Raw genomic sequence first — 17,800 nt, 5'->3', positions numbered from 1 at the left:
AACTCGATTGGTCATGAACAATTTTGATGCTTCATATATGCATTCAGCACGATATAAACTTTTGCAATACATAAATAACAATAACTGTGCGTCTCATATCAATATACACATTCAATACATAAATACATGTGTACAATGACACAGCATAGAAATATAACTTGATGCCTTATGAAACAATGGAAAATACACAGATTCCTTGCCCGATCATCACAATAAATCTTGCTGGAAAATTGCACAGATCTCTCACTAGAATACATGTTGAGTCCTCCTGGATAAATGAGTGAGAACTCAGTGGGGTGTAATTCACAGTTGATAACATTCAGTGTATCTAACACCCTGTAAATGCAAAACCATGAACACAGTCACATGTTCTCAAGACAAGCTCACTGAACTTCACAGGTCAACAAATGGGAGATGGAGTGACGTTGGCGTGTCTGTGTGTCTGTGTGTGTGTGTCTCTGTGTGAGTGTGAATTTGGCAAACCGTGTGCGTGTGTAGCTCATAGCTAATCAACATCTGGAGCATCAAGACATGCTGATCCATGCGAGTGTTTGAGATGCATGAAAATAATGATGTTGGTTTGAGAAGAGAAGTGACACTTTATGTGCTGGTAGATTTTTTTTTTTTTAAGTGTTGCTGTTTCCTCCTCACGCTGCCGATGCTCCTTCTTCCCTGAGCCGTCACTCACTTTATGATCCTCTATTAGCATTAGCATCTCTGAAGCTTCATCCTTTGTCTCAGGTGTCAGTATAGCCTCCGACCCCGGGAGGAGAGAGACTGCAGCTCTGGTCACAGAAGAGCATGCACACCTCCCTCCCCTCCCCTCCTCTCTCTCTTTTCCTCCCCCTCTTTTCCGCACCAACTGCTGATGGAGTGGCTGCGAGGGGTTCACCTGAAGGCCGTGCCGTGTGGTGTGGTCCTGGACTTTGATAGAAAAGCTCAAACTGCTGACTCCTTTGACCGCTGGCTTTGAAATGGAGCTTGTTTTTATGACTCAGTTCTTCTATTAATAGCCCCATGCTGTTCACATGCCCCATTGAGAACAACACATCACATGCCGGGTCGTGGGGCTGGCAGCGACGCTCAGCGCAAACCATCGGCAACTCACACTGACATTAGCAGAGACTAAATTTACCCGACATTGGACAAGGTGGATGAGGTTTAAATAATGTGTGCAATGTTTGTGTGTGTGTGTGCTGGTGTTTATTTGATAATACTGTGAAAAATTAGGGCATGTCTAAAGGGTCTAGTGATGAATTCAGCTGTCACTTTGAGTGCTTGGTTCCTGCTTTGCTTTATGGCACATTCATAATGTTGAATTAAGACCTACTTCTTCAATATGCATGCATGAATGCTGATCAAACCCTTACGGCACCTTTCGTAAGACGTTTCTGAAACGTCTTTGTCATTTGTGTCATAAGGGAGGAAAACCAGGTGAGTCGTGCCTGCACTACGATGTCGTTGATCATCTTAGCAACCATGCAATGAGGAAGTAACAAACCGGGGTTCAGCTGAAGAGTGATACAGAACTTATTGTGTTCACGGACGTTGCAGTGCAGCACAGGACGCTTTGATCTAGTTGGGGCTGGAAAGTCCCAAGGTTGTGGCCAGGGCAACGGCAAGGAGGGCCGAGCTGGCCAGGATCACCGCACTTCCCGACCGGTACACCTTTCGGCCATTGAGGGGTTGGACCGGCCTGAAAGTACCAACCATTGGCTTTCCATCATGGAACTGGAGTTCAGAGAACGCCTTGAGCTGGAGGGACAAAAGATAAACACACGTGTTACAGTCCAGTTTCCTTGGCAAACCAAAGACGAAATATTGAACAAAAGCACTTTCATCCTAACCTGATCCATGCTCAAAGGGATGGGATGCTCAAATAAGGTCCAGATCACAGCCTCGGTGCAGCCTGGGGTGGTCAGAGAGCCCTCATAGCGGTAGTAGGAGGTCAGATTATGTTCAGCCGGGATCAGCTGTGTCAGGGAGATGCCCGACAGAGGAGTATTGGCATCTGACGACAGAAAAGCCACATATGAAACTTGCAACAATATCTTGCAGCCATGTATTTTTTATTACTTATATTGAACCTCAATACCTACTTGTAGTATTGATTTTTGTCAGAGCCTTGATGATGGGGTCATACTTTCGGTTTGCACTATTGGATGGCTGAAAATGAAAATAAAATCATTTAATTTTCATTTCAAATTGAAGCCGGTTGTATAGTAGCACGTTTAACTTAATTCAAGCAGCAAAGAATCAAAAAATGTTACCTCATAGAAAAACCCAAGGACTGCAACACCTTGTGAGTCGCGTAGCGCTGTGGTCAAATCACTGTATTGTTGCTTCATGTGAACAATGTGCAGCTGTGGATAACACATCGCCAATATTACAATGTGTTTTGTGCAAAAAGCTGAGTCAAGTTTTCATTGTTAGCTCGACACAAATAGTTAGCAGATTAAAAAAAAAGAAAAAAAAAGCACATCAATAAATTGATCAACTATTGTCTGTGTAATCAAAACCTGATACAGCTTGTTTGTCTGACTATAGAGCGCCATTGTTTTCCACACCCATGAACCACACTGTTGCACTGGTCAACATGTTTCCTCATTACAATGTATAACGTGTGCACTGTTGTTTATTTTGAGTCATTCCTTTGTAAGCTGTCCCTCTGCCATAAACACTCAATGATGTGTCAAATCCGCTGCTGAAAATAGCCCCCCCCCCCCCCCCCCCCCCCCCCCTCCACGACCCCCACCCCATACAGCACTAACTGCAGTTTGAGTAACATCAGGGCCCAGCTGTTTCAAGAAAATAACGAGTCTTTCTTTAATGAAAGCCAAAGGTTGACGTCTTCAGTGGGAGCGATTGGGCTTGGAGCCAAGAGCCACTGTGTTATAACTGTTGGATATTATGAACAAACAAACAAGCAACACATAATAAGTGAAGTAAATTGTTGTATAATATAGGAAAAATATGATTTAAACTTCCTACTTCGTGTCTACTTAATGTTAAAGTAAAAAAAAAAACAGGCCTTCTTGTGATCCACATCAATATATCCCTCTTTAAAGGGATAGTTCAACATTTTGGCAAATTGGCCCATTGCCATAATCGCTATAGTCATAGCAGTAGGTTCGTTACCTTTAATTGTCGGTGTAAGCTATTTTTAGAACGGCGGAGCGGAGCGGCAGGCTGCTCAGAGCTACGCTATGGAGGCTAAGGGAATTTCTTGGTTTCCCTCATCAAACTCATCAAATACACAACCCAACAACTCAAAAACGCTGTCGTGGACAAGTTGTGAGCTGCACAATCACCACGCTATGAGATAATAACGGAACGTTACGAGACGGAGCCGTTTTAGAGGTAAATTCATGCAAAACCGCTGATGTGCGTTGCGTTCAGGGACAGTTTTTCAGCAAGCAGACTCTGTATTTACCCTGTATTTACCTCGAAAACGGCTCCGTTTCGTAACGTTCCATTATTATCTCATAGCGTGGTGATTGTGCAGGTCACACCTTGTCTACGAAAGCGTTTTGGAGTTTTGGGATTTTGTATTTGATGAGTCTGATGAGAGAAACCAAGAAATTCCATTAGCCTCCATAGCGTAGCTCTGAGCAGCCTGCTGCTCCACTCCACCGTTCTAAAAATAGGTTACACCGACAAATAAAGTTAACGAACCTACTGCTATGACTATAGCGATTATGGCAATGGGCCAATTTGCCAAAATGTTGAACTATCCCTTTAACAAAGGCTAAGATACCTCCATAGGGTACTGCTCCCCATCGATGGTATGTTCGGAGCCAGGCCCTCCTTCAGTGCCCCAGTGGAGGTGGAACTGGACGGCCTTGTAGGTGTCCGGCAGTCCTCCACCTGAGACGGTGCTGAGATGAGGAACTCCAACCTGAACTGGTGGACACATACGCCAGAGATCAAGAGTTAAAACAGCAGCTTGAAAGCCCCAGTGACTTTTACATGTTTAATAGAAAGTCCACTCACCTGAGTGGCCGTTGTTCTTGATTAGGCCTTCGAAGGTTCGCTGGTAGCTGTCGAACTGGAAAGGAGTCAGACGCTCATCTTTCAAAGTCTTCCTGGTGACCACGTTGATGGGCGACTGCTTTCTTCCTCCACAGTCGCTGTTGGCATGGGTCCACTTCTCTGGTACTGAAACAAAAACACACCAGTTGGACTGATTGCTTTCCATTGAATTTAGGTTTTAGATTGCCTTAAGGTCATATTGTGTATCATGATACATTCAAACAATAGTTTGAGTCATTCAATGCTCATTCAATATTCAGTTTTATCGGCAGCCAGAGATTCAAAGATGATAAGACACGATCAAATTAATTTCATAATCATAATCAGTGGTGAGAGAGCCTTGTGTCCATCTGTGACCCATCAGGGACTCATTCAGCCTCCTCAGCCTTCTACGTTTTTAGATTCCTGGGATTCCGCCACATATCAACTTTGTAACTGAATAAAGTTACTGGCAAGTTTTGAAAAAAATTGGTAGAAAAAAAAAATCACACCCGCATCAACCTGCTCATTGATTTTATATTATAAAGCTATTAAATATCTTAATATCTTAATTGTCTTAAAATAATTGTGTTGATATGTTGGTAACCGTTTCAGACTGATTTTATTGTTATCTCTCTGCGAGTGACAGTTACACAATTCGTACTTAGAACACCACAGGGATCAGTACTAGGTCCTTTTCAGTTCTCCGTGTTTTTTTTGTTTCAGCTCAGATATTTCAAAGTATAATATGAAGTTTCGGTTTCATGGAGTCTGAAACATTTTCTACAGTCCATGTTCTTCTTATGTTGTGATTAGATTTGTGTAAGCCCTTATATTATTGTCTGAACAGGAGCATCCTGTCCACACTTCACTTCACATACTGGTATAATCAGCAACGCTAAACACAAGATCCGGAAAAGGAATGTGTTTAAACCAAAGACCTAAGGATTTATGTCTTTATCTTAATTATATGCACGTTAGTACACTTGATAACTATTGATTTTGTCTTTTGTTACTTACCATTGCACGTATGTTCACAGGTAAACTGGGTCTGATAGCACCAATCTGAAACACAGAGAATGAAATCAATGTTGTCAGCACAATGTTTTGATTGACAAAGTACTGGCAGTCGTTCACTTCTGTAAATAGCAAATAAGGAAAAGAGCATAAACACACACTCTTGTTTATGTGACTGGACACTGTCCAGCTAGATTTTTATGTGTATTTACAAATGTACCATTTTATTAATAGTTTATTATTTTTTTCTTTACTGCAAACAGTGAATTGTTCTCCCGGTGGTTTAAGTCAACTGTTATTCCAGACCATACAAAAACGCCTAACACACAGGAACTGTCTTCCTATTCACAAAGACGCTGGTGTTTGTGCTTTATCTTTCCGTGCTATCAGAATAAACAGAGAGCCAATCTTTTGCATCGGCAAAGTCCCATTCTCACATGTTTGTCAGAGGGTTTATTAATATTTCACAATTGGTTTGCATGTTTCCACCCTGTGCTCAGAGACAAATATCTGCTGCTATCTCTCAAATCAAATATTTATGAAAAACACACATACCATTGAAAAACTACGGGCTGGGTCTCCTGCTCTGTCATTAGAATTGTATGAGGACCTCTCCTGGTGTTTGTGAAGGAAGTCAGTGCTCATGGTTTCTTTGCCATGTTGGTGAGGCTTTTCCTCCTGTTCTGGCATGATAATGGGGAGTGAAAATAAACGAAGCAGGGGGGGCAAATATTTGCAAGGCGGTGGTGGATGGGTGGGTCTGCAGTAAACAAAATGACTTTTTTTGGGATTTGTTTGTGTTTATTTATTCATATGCTTCTGTTTCAGGATGTAGCTACATGTGTGTGTTAGAGGAACGTGAGCAAGCAGAAAAATAAAACCCAGACATCTCTAATGACAGATGCTGAAAGGATTAGGATCCCATGTCAAACCTTGACTCATGTTGATTTGCAAAGTCACTGTCCTCAGAGCTGCAGCACTGAGACTATACAGCTGAAACCATGCAGCCTTATCATAGGAACATTCAGGACACCCTGTGAGTCCTACAGACACTAGACCCAGCACTTACATCCCTTATCTGTGACAATGATATAGTATATATATCAGTCATCAGGTCATGAGTCATGACCTTGATAGAAAATGATACCTGACAAACTGCTCACATTTAACTCTTTCACTGCCAAAGACGAGTTATCTCGTCTTAGCGAATCCAAGCGTAGTCTGCCAAAGACGAGATAACTCGTCTTAGCGTTTTTTTAATGGCAACGCCATGTTGAATGTCTTGCCCTACTCCTCTGTGAAGATCAGACTTGTATCATCAAAATAAAGTGCAGAAAAACACATTTGGATTGAGAGATATAAAAAATATAGCGTGTTTCTCCCCCCTCACGGAGCGGAGCGGGTGTCTGACTGCAGCGGCGCCGCTCCGTGACTCTGGCCGCCGGTGAGAGCTTCGGGGGCGGCGGCGGGGCTCATGGCGGCTCGGCAGCTCGTCGAAGCTCCGCGCAGCTCCGTGATACAAAGCACAAACGTTAGTAACAACAACCCCGTTGATCGCTCGTCGTTAGTCCTCAAGGGCGTTTGGAAAGTCGCCAGATTTTGCGAGAAATCACTCGGATAGCAGCTTGAAAATCCCGCGATCTAGTGTGGATGAGGAGCGGAGCGGACGGCGCCGGCGAACGAGACGAGAGCTAAAGATGGTGTCTGTCTGTTGTGAGCGTCAGCGTACTGTCTGTGGCTGAGTTCAGGGGGCACGTGACGTCAGCCAGAGCTGTAGGCTGTGTGTAGATGTGTGTGTGAGACAGAGAGAGTGAGAGAGACTGCTGCCTGCTGACCAGAGGAAGCTGGATCTGATCTAATGCGCCGTGTTTTCGGCTACAAAAACCTGTCGAACTGATCCGCGCACACGCGCACACACACACACAGACAGACACACACACACACACACACACACACACACACACACACACGTCACGTACGCACATACACTAAAAAAAGGAAAGAAAAAGTTGTAACTCAAAGAAAAGAAAGAAAAGAGGCTGCAGTAGTGTGTGTCAGTAGCTAAATGTTTTGTTTTTTGTCATCAAAAGTCATTTGTCAGTGTTGATTTAGTTGTTGTTTACAAGAGAACAACTGTACAGATGTTGAGGCATCACTAAAGCAAAATATAAAGGAGCCAATTGTACTGGTCCACCTGAAAATGACAGCCGACACAAAAACCTCTTTTTCTCAAGATTTTGGTGCCAGAATGGCATTTTGGGCTAAAGTAACTTATATTCAACCACCAATTTCACAAGACTGGAACAAGATAGAAACAAACAGGTTTTTTTTGCTGGAAAGTAGAGACCCTCATCTTTCCTTTGATGGGTTGAATGTGTATGTAGTAACAGTACATAATATATGGTGGGTCTACGGAAATCAGTCAAAAAGCTGGAAAATGCCTGGCAAGCTGGAGGAAGCTGCTGTGAGAATGGCTGGCAGTCAAAGAGTTAAGGTTTTGATAGTGTATGCTTGTGGTGTATTGTAAATAATAGCACTTTTTAATCTAACTCCACAAAGTTTCACAGGGGGAAATATTTGAGACTACTTTTCACCCCACTACATTTATCTATCAGTTATAGTTATATTTTAATTTTCCACCCAAACATGTGATCACCCTGTGTCGCTTTTTTTGTATTATAATATTGTTAAAAGTTAGTTTCATCTTCCCTTCTGCACTACTATTCACAATTCCCCCTTTTTTTAAACAATGCTTTCACTGAAATGATAATTTCAATACAGAGCATTTATTTGTAAATGAGTATTTCATGTTAATAAGGTAAATAAGCTGCAAACTTCCTCCATCGCTTTAAGTCGGCAAAACCTTTTATTTATTTATTTTACGACTCTCAATGGCTCATTCTCGTTTCGGCCAATCAGATTTCGATCCGCGCAGTTCTCGACCAATCGACGCCTGTCTTTGATCTTTTGTGCCGCAGCGGAGCGAATGAACAATATGGATGGATTTCTATTGAAGTGCGAGCTCCGCGAAGTGGGAAAACTGTCAAGAAGGAAACAAAAGGCAGCGAGAGGAAAACTAACAGCTTGGCAACAATGCTGATCCACGCTGCTGTGTTGTGTGCACCGCTCTGCAGCTCCTCAACACTTCTCTAACTCTATAGGGAGAGTTCAAGGTCCCCAAGGAAATCAGAGAAAGTTTCGTTATTTTGGAGCTAATAACGCACACGGAGGAGATGATGACCAGGTCTCCTCCGTCTCTGCACGTTTTCTCACATGCACATTCTTGGCACGAAACTTTGCCCCCGCTGCGTGCGTCCAGCTGCGGGTCCTGCAGCTCCGCGTGCCGCAGCTGCCCCGAGCAGGGCTGCACGAGCCCAGGTGCACGCGAGAGGAGCATCCGACTCACTGAATATACTAGAGACCCACCTGGGTGTCACAGCGTTTTCAGTTTGTGTCTGTGTCTGTGTGTATTGGTGCTTTTCTTGATGACTAAACAAACACTAGAAGAGACAATAACTCACCCGTGAATGTCGCACACTGATAATTAAGTGGAGGAGTGTTAATGATGTATTTTAGAGCTTTTAATTAGGCTGCATTAGAGGCGTTTAGCAGCATCGTGTCTCAGTCTGAACCGCAAACAAATGGGCTGCGATCCATCCATAATTTATTCTCCTGTGTTCATTAGTCTGCTGATGATTGCATGTGTCTCTTTAAGAGCTTAATTGGACTCTGTGGGGTTCTTGGGTGTCATGAAAAAATGACCATGAACCCAAATACGACCTCATTTTAGACCCAGACGGAGGAGATGGATTTGGAACAAATGAGGGAGCGTTGGTGAAATTTCCTCTATGCGCATTATTAAAGTTCACCTATATGACTAATGACAGCGCGCGAACCAAAATAGCCTTGTCGTTTGTTCAGCAGCAGCAGCAGCAGTCATGGCGTCTTGCTAATTTACTCCATGACAATGTCGCGCTGCCAAACCGCGGGGCTCTTAATGTGAAATTAACGCCTCGGAATCAGCCGCTGTGAGTTTGGAGACATTGGCGCTGCGCAGCCTGACGCGTCTCTCTGCTCTGCGGCAGCGAGGACGCGAACGTCTGTCATTGGCTCAGTGCGGAGCTTGAGCAGGTGCGAAGAGAGAGAGAGGGAGGGACTGGGGGGTGGGGGGTTCTGAGGGGGAGTCTCAGCTCGATGTGGTCCGCCTGCTTCAGTCGGTACTGGCTCAGCTGATGCAGGACCACCGTGCCCTTACGCAGGGAGCAGGGAGCAGGACGCGGGATGAGCTCCGTCGGACAGAGGCAGCGGAGCTCCGGCGCCTCATCATCCTCAGTGGTGATGGACAGGGCAGGTGGAGAGATCCACGGGGGCGGTTTTTTGGCGCGTGGGGAGCCTCGCTTCCATCTGTGGCTCATCAGTGGCTCCGTCATTCATCCTCCCTCAGCCTTTCGCTCTATTTTTGGGATTTCTACCTTTTTTTTTCTTCTTTTTTTCCCGCCCTCTAGATTCCTGCAGGGATTCCGCCACATATGAACTTTCTAATTGAATAAAGTGACCGGCAGGGTTGGAAGAAAGAAAATTGGTAGAAAAAAAAGAAGAAAAAAAAAATCCTGCCCGCATCAACCCGCTCATTGTCAAGCTCCCTGATGCTTCGATTTATTTCATATTATAGAGCAATTAAATTAGTTATCAATTTTTTGTTATATATGTAAAATCACCATAGATTTTGATCAGAAAAAAGAAATATAGGAGAATGATAGAAAAGACGGACTGAAATATTTTTCTTTTCTTTAAAAAAAAAATAGTATTTGTATATTGATATTTAAAAAAAAAAAATCACCATATCCAATTGATTATCCAAATTTTCCCATAATATCTGCAGTCTATATTTGGGACATGGTACTTAATCTATACAAATAAATATAAAGCCATATTTTTTATAATGATAATAATAATTACTATTATTATGAACTATTTTCCAGAAGCCTAATGAATGAAAATGACTCTCACCTCCTGCTCCTGTGCACACGGTCCAGAGGGATGCCAGGAGGACGGGCAGGATCAGCGGCTGCATCTTGGAGCGTTTCTGTCTCGACCGAGTGAAGCAACACAACACAATGACTTGTTTTTTTCCCAATGTGGTCGCATTCTTGCAGGGGGTCTTATACTTATCTATCAGCATACCCCAGGAAAGAAAGAGTGGCCCCTCCCCCTTCGGGCATCGCCTCCAATAAAGCTTTCCACTGATAAGAGCTCCAAGGGGAGGAGGAGGTGGAAGAAGAGGAGGAGGTGGAGGGGGAGGAGGGGGAGGGCGGAGGGGGCCCCTACATCAATGGGCTCCTGGTGAGAAGGACCCAAACCTAATGCAATCATTACTATCATGGTGTCGATAGGCGAACACTTCCTGGTGACGTGAGAGGAACTCTGGGAGAAATCAGTGTGGAGTTAATGATCAATGCGGGAGGCTGATGGCTCCACAGGTGAAGCAGCTACGGTGGCCCCCAGGGGGTTAAAGAGAGAGGGAATATTATAGGATGAGTGGCCCCGAGCCTGAGAAAAATCATCTGATTCTCTCACTGCACATATAAGGTTAGAAAAATAAAATCATTGAATTCCACAGTCAGTCCCAAATGAATCGGTCTGTTCCCGCTCTTCACTCGAGTTATTTGCTAAACGACGAGAAATATGTTTTTATTGCTCCATAATTTAATCAAATGGAATTATTTTATATGTGCATCATTTTTGTCGAATTATTAACTGTTAAAGGGCATCGATTGAAACATTAATGAGCTCAAACTATCCAAGTAGCCTGCTCATTATACAGAGCAGCCCTGCAGTTAATGTTATTAATATTCAATTAGATCATAATGATTGATTGATTAATGAGTAAGTGGTGATGAAATGTTTCAGTTGGTGAATGTGGAGCTCATCATGAAATCATGTAGTTTAAAGTTTAACAGTGATCAGTAGATTAATCATTACAGATTAATCTGAGATAATGCACCAAACTTGTTTTTATTCTGAAAAGTAGCAGCTGTAAAGGAATGCAGTAAAATAAATAAATAAATAATGAGTAGAAGCATAAAGTAATATCATGAAGAACTATAAGTGCAAGTAAAAGTAAAATAAAAAATATTCTTATGTAGGATACTTGAGTAAATTTACTTTATACACATTTCTTCAAAAAGTATTAATAATACATATTTGGTGTTTAAAATAAGATTTTGTGGGTTTTAACATGACATTCACACACAGAGAGCAAGTGTGTTTGAGAGAGAGGGAGGGGGAGGGAGAGATATCAGGTGAAATTTTTAATAAGGTTTATTTTCCAGTCTAGTTCACCTTGTCGAGAAAACCTGTCCAGTCAGTGCAAAGCTTTGCAAAAAAAAAAGGGTGAAAAAAAAGGAAAAACAAATCCCACAATCTCTCCTGAACTTTTCCACAGAAAAGTTGGAGCAGGTGGAGGCCTAGAATACTCTGGGTCTGAATTATTGATCATGCTGAGTGAGTAGTACAGTGAGGGGACACTGGCAGGAGGAGGTTTTCCTAAATACATGAACCAGCTTGCGTTGCTCTTCTTGAAGAATTTTTGAAAGAAAGTATGAAGGAAACTGAACAGCAGCTGCTGGTGGTTTGTTAACATATTATCTTCATATAAACTCATGTGCATGGGTGTGTGTGGCATAACAATGCCAGTTACACTTCCACCCCTCTATTATTTTCCTACATCATTGTCACCTTTAGCACAATTCTCGGACAGGATATAACTGTCGATTGATATTACGAGTAGGAACTTTACTCATTCTTTACCAAAGATCATTTAGAGATGAAGTGATTCATAACAATGGAAATATGCAACACCCCTTTTGATATGACTGGCTCATATTGAAGCCCTTTACAGTCTATGGTTGAAGCACTGGCCTGTGTTTTGCTGATGGGAAAGCTCCATCTGGTGGACAAATTGGAAATGGAAATTCATGTGTTTCTCCCAGGCTGGAACATGGAGCCTTAATGTTGAAACCTTGCATTGTATGTATTGAAAAACCTTATTTAAAACCATTAACAATTGCAAATTAAAAAAATTAATGAAATGAAAAGATGTAACAAATTCTAAACAATAAAAAAGCATGGTTTACAATCTTGCATTGGTCAGTGGTCAGTCTTTCTGTAGGCTACTGATGTACAGACGCTCTATGCTGATTGGCTGTTGTTCATCTTTAAAGCACTCCTAGCTAGGCAAGTGTCTAGATGTCTCCTCATTTTATCCCCCGTGTGCCCATCACTACGCTCTCATCATAACAAATAGTTTCTGCTGGAGGTGCCTCACTCTCAAACAGACCTTGGCAAATCTGCCTTTTCCTTTGCTGCTGCACACTCCTTGAACATGTTGCAAAGTACCTTAAATTGGTTTCTCCATCATCCTTTAACCTATTTAAGCACCTAGTTAGTGAATTTTGTGAATTTGACTTGACTGATTAACTGTTATTTATGCAGTTGTATGCAGGCCCCATTGAAAATGAGGGTCTCCCACAATGGGCCCCAAGTTTTAAATAAAGGGTTAACTAAGAATTAATGCTAAGGTGAACTGTGGCAGGTTTCTCCAGTGGATCATTTTTAGATGAGAATGATTCTGGATTTAATTTTAGGGCCTTTATATGCAAATTAAATTAAACACACTCACCTCTGCTGGTGGTTTAGTCCATCACTGAGGTTTATTTTAACCTCTGTCTGTTCAGCTTGTCAATCTTTGCTCTGGTCTTCATCCATCATTCTTCACATCATTTACACTCAGCTGTGTTATCGGTTCATTTCTACATAGACCATCTTCTTCTGATTTATTGAGCTTTACGTTCTGGTTTCTAATCTTCTCACTGTGGGCATGAGGAGAAATAGTCAAAATAAATAAATAAATAAACATATATATGCAGACAAGGAAACAGGTCCATGATATAATCTTTTATTTTAACCCATGGGATTTAACTTTTACAGTGCATTTCTTTACAACAATTATTCATTAAGTGACAGGTTTTAGCCACCACTACAGATCAGATAACTATGTATGTTACATTTCTGAGCTCCTCTTAACAGATTCTGACTTCATGAACACCTTGTGAAAAAAATCCCAAATATTAGATGAAGGAATCCAGACAGGTTAAAGGATCAGTGTGCAGGGTTCAGTGAGATCTACTGAAATGATTTGTAATGTGATTTCATTAGTGTATAATCACCTGAAACTAGGAATCGTCAGGTTTTCATTCAGCTTCCAATGAGCCCCTCATATCTTCATATGGAGCGGGTCCTCTTCCACAGGCCCTGGTCATGTTGTAGCGCCGTGTTTCTACAGTAGCCCAGAGTGGACAAACCAAACGTTTGGCTGTAGAAAGGGCCACTTTGATACACTTTTATGAGTTTTCCTTTGGAGAGGGAGGGGGATTCAGTTGGTTGCAATCTGCACCCTTGTTTTCTAGATGGCACTAAATCCTACACACTGGCCTTTTAACTAATTCAGCGACGTCCGATCATCCACTGAAAATGGTTAGCCTCATTATCAAACTGAACCATTAGTTAATCTTTAGTTGTCTCAGTGTTATTAAGCAGCTAACTATCTGTACCATTAAAACATACAGAGAGGTGGCCAATTAGAAACCTGCTGCCATCCATAAGAAAGAAAAAAGGCTTTAAAAAGAGACAAAAACAAAATATGGCACTATTGTCTCAAGGAACAACCAGTAGACACAAACACATATTTAAAGGGGACTGTTGCCAACCCCCCCTGAACAGAACGAGAAACTCTGAGCACTTTGTTCAGTCTTCTCTCAAGCAGTCTCTACTGCCAGTTAGCAAATCTGAGAGGTCGTCGTCGTCAGTCAGATGGACATCAAGCTTTAAGTGGACATTAAGCCATTCATTCTCAAGCATCTCAGCAGAAAAAAAAACCTTGAGGACATTCCCTCTTTATCACATCACAGAAATCCAACAGTACCTTCAATTGACTTCTTCTTCACATCGGAAGATGAAGACATCACAGAAATGTGCAGTCTTCCAGCATCGCCACCTTCTCTTTCCTCTTGACATGTCAAACACACATCCCACAAAAACAAACAACGCGCAGCATTGCATCTTTCTACCTATCTATCTCCGTCTCTGTCTCTGTCTCTGTCTGTGCACATCCCCCCAGAACGTCTAATGTTGCAACATAGCTATACTGGAGAAAAGCATTGATAAAGACAGAACCACATTGACTGTGCATATACATAATTTTGAAAACACATTGCAGCAATGAACACATATACAACCCACCAAATGCACAAGAACATAAACTCGATCCAGTTACCCATTACGTATTACATTCAGGCTCTAAGAAAAAAGATGCGATGGCAGAGTAAACAGCAGATTTCTCCCTTTTGCTCAAGTTTGGTCTCAGTTTCCCTCAAATACACAACAGCTAGTAGTGCACAAAATAAGAATACAAAATTAGACTTTTAAATACTGTAGCAGCAATTCCTTTCTTTTGAAGTTGAAAGCCTCCAATAGTACAGGTAAAGGCTTTGGAGTTCCTGACACGTGGAAGGGTGAGCGATTGTCCTCTGAAGTGCGAGACAGTGTCTGTAAGGAGGGTGCAGGTGTTTGGTACTAAAGGTAGGTGGACAGGTTGGATGTGTCTCGAACAGGGCACCGCTAGAGGGCTGAGCCGTGTGGAGGCAGCAGGACGCCGCGGCGCTCCGGGCTGAAAGAGTCTTTTGAGCAGAAGGGGGTTTGTTCTGAAGGAAAACCTCCCACTGCCGAGTCGACACGCCTCCATCAAGACTTCCCCTTCCCTCTTCGCCACCACCCCTCAGACAGTCTCACAGTGCAAAGCGAGCCTCCCAAAGTGTAACAATTCCTCCTCACATTCACACCCCCAACCCCGCGGCCGAAGCCACAGCAGGCTGGGGTTTTACAACGCGGGCGCTCGGCTCCAAATCCGTCCAAAAACGAGCAGGACAGAGAGCCGAGGCGGGCCAAGCTACGCGACGCTGCTCTCAGCTGGAGGCTGTGGCGATGGCCTTCTTGAGCTGCTGGCTGCGGATCTCGCGGGTGCGGGACTCGAGGAGCAGGTCGTGGCAGATGTTGCAGACCAGCACCGGGTCGTACAGCTGCTGGTCTGGGATGGGCAGCTTCAGATGACAACAGTCTTTACAGAAGACATTGCCACAGTTCCTGAACACAAAAAGAAGATCAATTTTTAAGTCAGATGATGGAAGATCTGGTGAATCCCAGAGGGAATTAATATACTGTATGTAATATCAAACAGAATCATCTCTTATATGTTTTGAATGTGTATCATATAACTTAAAATATTAAAATATTGGTAACACTTTACTTGACGCCTATCTCTATAACACATTGTAACCATACTTATAATGAGGTATAATGCAGTTATAACACTGTATAACTATAGTTATAAACACTCATAAATGATCATAATACTTTATAACAATAAGCATAACACACTATAAAGCATTTAATCATGACTTATAAGGTTAGGTTTTATAATACGTTATAATTGTTAACTCACTGACAATGCCCACATTTATAATGCATTATAAATATAGTTATAATCTGTTATAATTGGCTTATAAACGTGTATAACTATCATTATAAACACTCATAAATCACACAAGACTTCATAACAATAAGCATAACGCATTATAGAGCATTATAACTCTATTATAATACTAAGACCTTATAAGCCATTATAAAATGCTCTATGATGTCTTATGCTTATTGTTATAAATCCTTATGATAATAAATGAGTGTTTATAATGAGTTATACACATTTATAAGCCAATTATAACACATTATAACTATATTTATAATGCATTATCGATGTGGGCATTGTCAGTGAGTTACTAACAATTATAACGTATTATAAAACCTGACCTTATAAGTCATAATAAAATGCTTTATAGTGCGTTATGCTTATTGTTATAAAGCATTATGATAATTTATGAGTGTTTAAAATTATAGTTATACAGTGCTATAACTGCATTATAACTCATTGTAAGTATGGTTATAATGTGTTATAGATATAGGCGTCAAGTAAAGTGTTACCAAAATATTGTAATATAAAATATTTATTAGTGCTGATTGAGAATGCAAAAAAATACTTTATACATAAAAACTGTTCAGCAGCAGTAAAGCTCCACTTCTGTTTAAGGTGTAACTTTACAGCAGAGAGTGACTTTATATGATGATATAAAAAACTGCAAATTTTAAACTGATTCAGATCAAAGAGTTTTTACTGATTATGTTTCCTTTTGTTACCATTTAAAAATCAATCAGATATTTCTTATAAATGTCAATAAAAATGTCTCAGGTGATTCTTACATTAACAGATTTAATACATTTCAAAACTATGATGTTTGGTAAACGAAGAATTAAAAGATATTTGAATGCGACGTGCACTCTCGATTTTTTTATTTTCTGGATCGTTACAGACAGTAATAGTGATTGTTGCGTTTTGTCCATCCTCTTCGGATTGGCGCTCTGTCTGTGGACGTTCCTTCCTTTTTCTAATTTGGGACAACTCAGTCTCAGTTTCTCGGCGGAGCATATAAATAGCTCCCTGGCTAACCGAGGGCCTTTGATGCTGAAACCATGGGCTGAAACCAAAGCTTGGTTTATTGCTTTGAAAAAACAAAGCCAAGTGAGTATTTGAGTTGCAGGCTGCCTCTCCGGTATCAAGGGGAAAGGGAGGAGGAAAGAGGAACAATACAGACCCCATGCTGTTGTTATTAATTTATCCTCCAATAAATTTGAATCTACTGAGAACCGGACAATGAGGAGAGACTTAAGTTAAGATGTGATTATTGCTACTGTGCTGGTTCAATGTTTCACATATTGCTGTTAAAGGATCAGATTTTTGATCTATTGGCTAGAAAAAGAAAATGATAAATGATGATTTGCGGTCGTGGTAACTTGTGATGCCACTATAATTTAAAATTTTAAAGTGTCTATAGGCAAATGCAAGAAATAATCAAAAAGTGGACCGTGAAAATGATATAGTATCGTGAGTGACAATAACCGTAATCTAGAACATCACAGTCCCCAAAACAACACTCCAGCTGCCTCATGAGCTCTGAGGTCTGGTCGGTAACTGGTCAGCCATGAATCATAAAGAAGATCCACACTGAGACTTTTATAGTTAACAATTTAATCAGGACGTTTTCCTCTTTGAAAACAAATCCAGAAACTTCTCTCAGCAAACTCATGCGGACGAGTGCTGACTGAGTCGTCTCCAACAGTGATTCTCTGCGCCGCAGTCGCTGTGTTTGTGAGCAAACCAAAATAAACTCTTTGATATTTAACAGCCAAGCTGTTTCTGATACCTTCATCTATTTTGAGGATATGTGATGTTTTACTTATGTTGTGTTGTGTGTTTATCAATGCAGGAAAACCACGGCGAAGCCCCACCTGCAGTGGTGACGTCTCTTGGCTATCCAGAACTCACAGTCACAGTTGAAACAATGGGAGGCCATGTGGTCGGGCACCCACCTCGTGACCTACACACAGACACAGACATCACGATCAGAACAGTGTGTGCTCAAAGCCATACAGGTGAGGGGGAGGAAGGAGGGAGCGGGTGGAGAGACAGAATCTATTAGAGAGACGCTGACCTCTGTGTCCTTGGGCTCCACTCGGTCCCAGCTGCCCTCAGACAGACGGTCCTCGCTGTGGGTGGACAGAGAATCCTCCTCGTTGCTGTTGTCCGACTCCCGCAGACACGTCT

At 41.9% G+C, this 17,800-nt stretch overlaps 2 protein-coding genes across 8 annotated transcripts in view; both read right to left on the bottom strand.

Moving 5' to 3' along the window:
• Nucleotides 1–1,575: 1,575 nt before the first annotated feature.
• Nucleotides 1,576–10,160, bottom strand: ca4a (carbonic anhydrase IV a; the record flags this gene model as incomplete). Its single annotated transcript, XM_083986593.1, has 8 exons — nucleotides 10,039–10,160; nucleotides 5,032–5,076; nucleotides 3,994–4,158; nucleotides 3,758–3,903; nucleotides 2,271–2,363; nucleotides 2,100–2,166; nucleotides 1,848–2,011; nucleotides 1,576–1,755 (listed from the first exon to the last, which is right to left on the bottom strand). Exons 1-8 carry the CDS (start codon nucleotides 10,100–10,102, stop codon nucleotides 1,576–1,578), a joined length of 924 nt encoding a protein of 307 aa, XP_083842719.1. The 5' UTR covers nucleotides 10,103–10,160.
• Nucleotides 10,161–12,977: 2,817 nt separating this feature from the next.
• Nucleotides 12,978–17,800, bottom strand: part of mtmr4 (myotubularin related protein 4) — a 45,336-nt gene continuing 40,513 nt past the window's right edge. For all 7 annotated transcript variants that reach the window (XM_083987113.1, XM_083987112.1, XM_083987114.1 and 4 more), the window contains 3 exons: nucleotides 17,688–17,798; nucleotides 17,485–17,573; nucleotides 12,978–15,228 (listed from right to left, as the gene is read on the bottom strand). In XM_083987113.1, the coding sequence (XP_083843239.1) occupies nucleotides 15,051–15,228; nucleotides 17,485–17,573; nucleotides 17,688–17,798 (378 nt within the window). In that variant the 3' untranslated portion in view covers nucleotides 12,978–15,050. The remainder of the gene's footprint in view (nucleotides 15,229–17,484; nucleotides 17,574–17,687; nucleotides 17,799–17,800) is intronic.

The sequence above is a fragment of the Trachurus trachurus genome (genome assembly GCF_905171665.1).
Source record: "Trachurus trachurus genome assembly, chromosome: 14".
NCBI lineage: Eukaryota > Metazoa > Chordata > Actinopteri > Carangiformes > Carangidae > Trachurus > Trachurus trachurus.
Note: the sequence above shows the minus strand (reverse complement) of the source record. Positions and strands in the feature narration are given on the sequence as shown.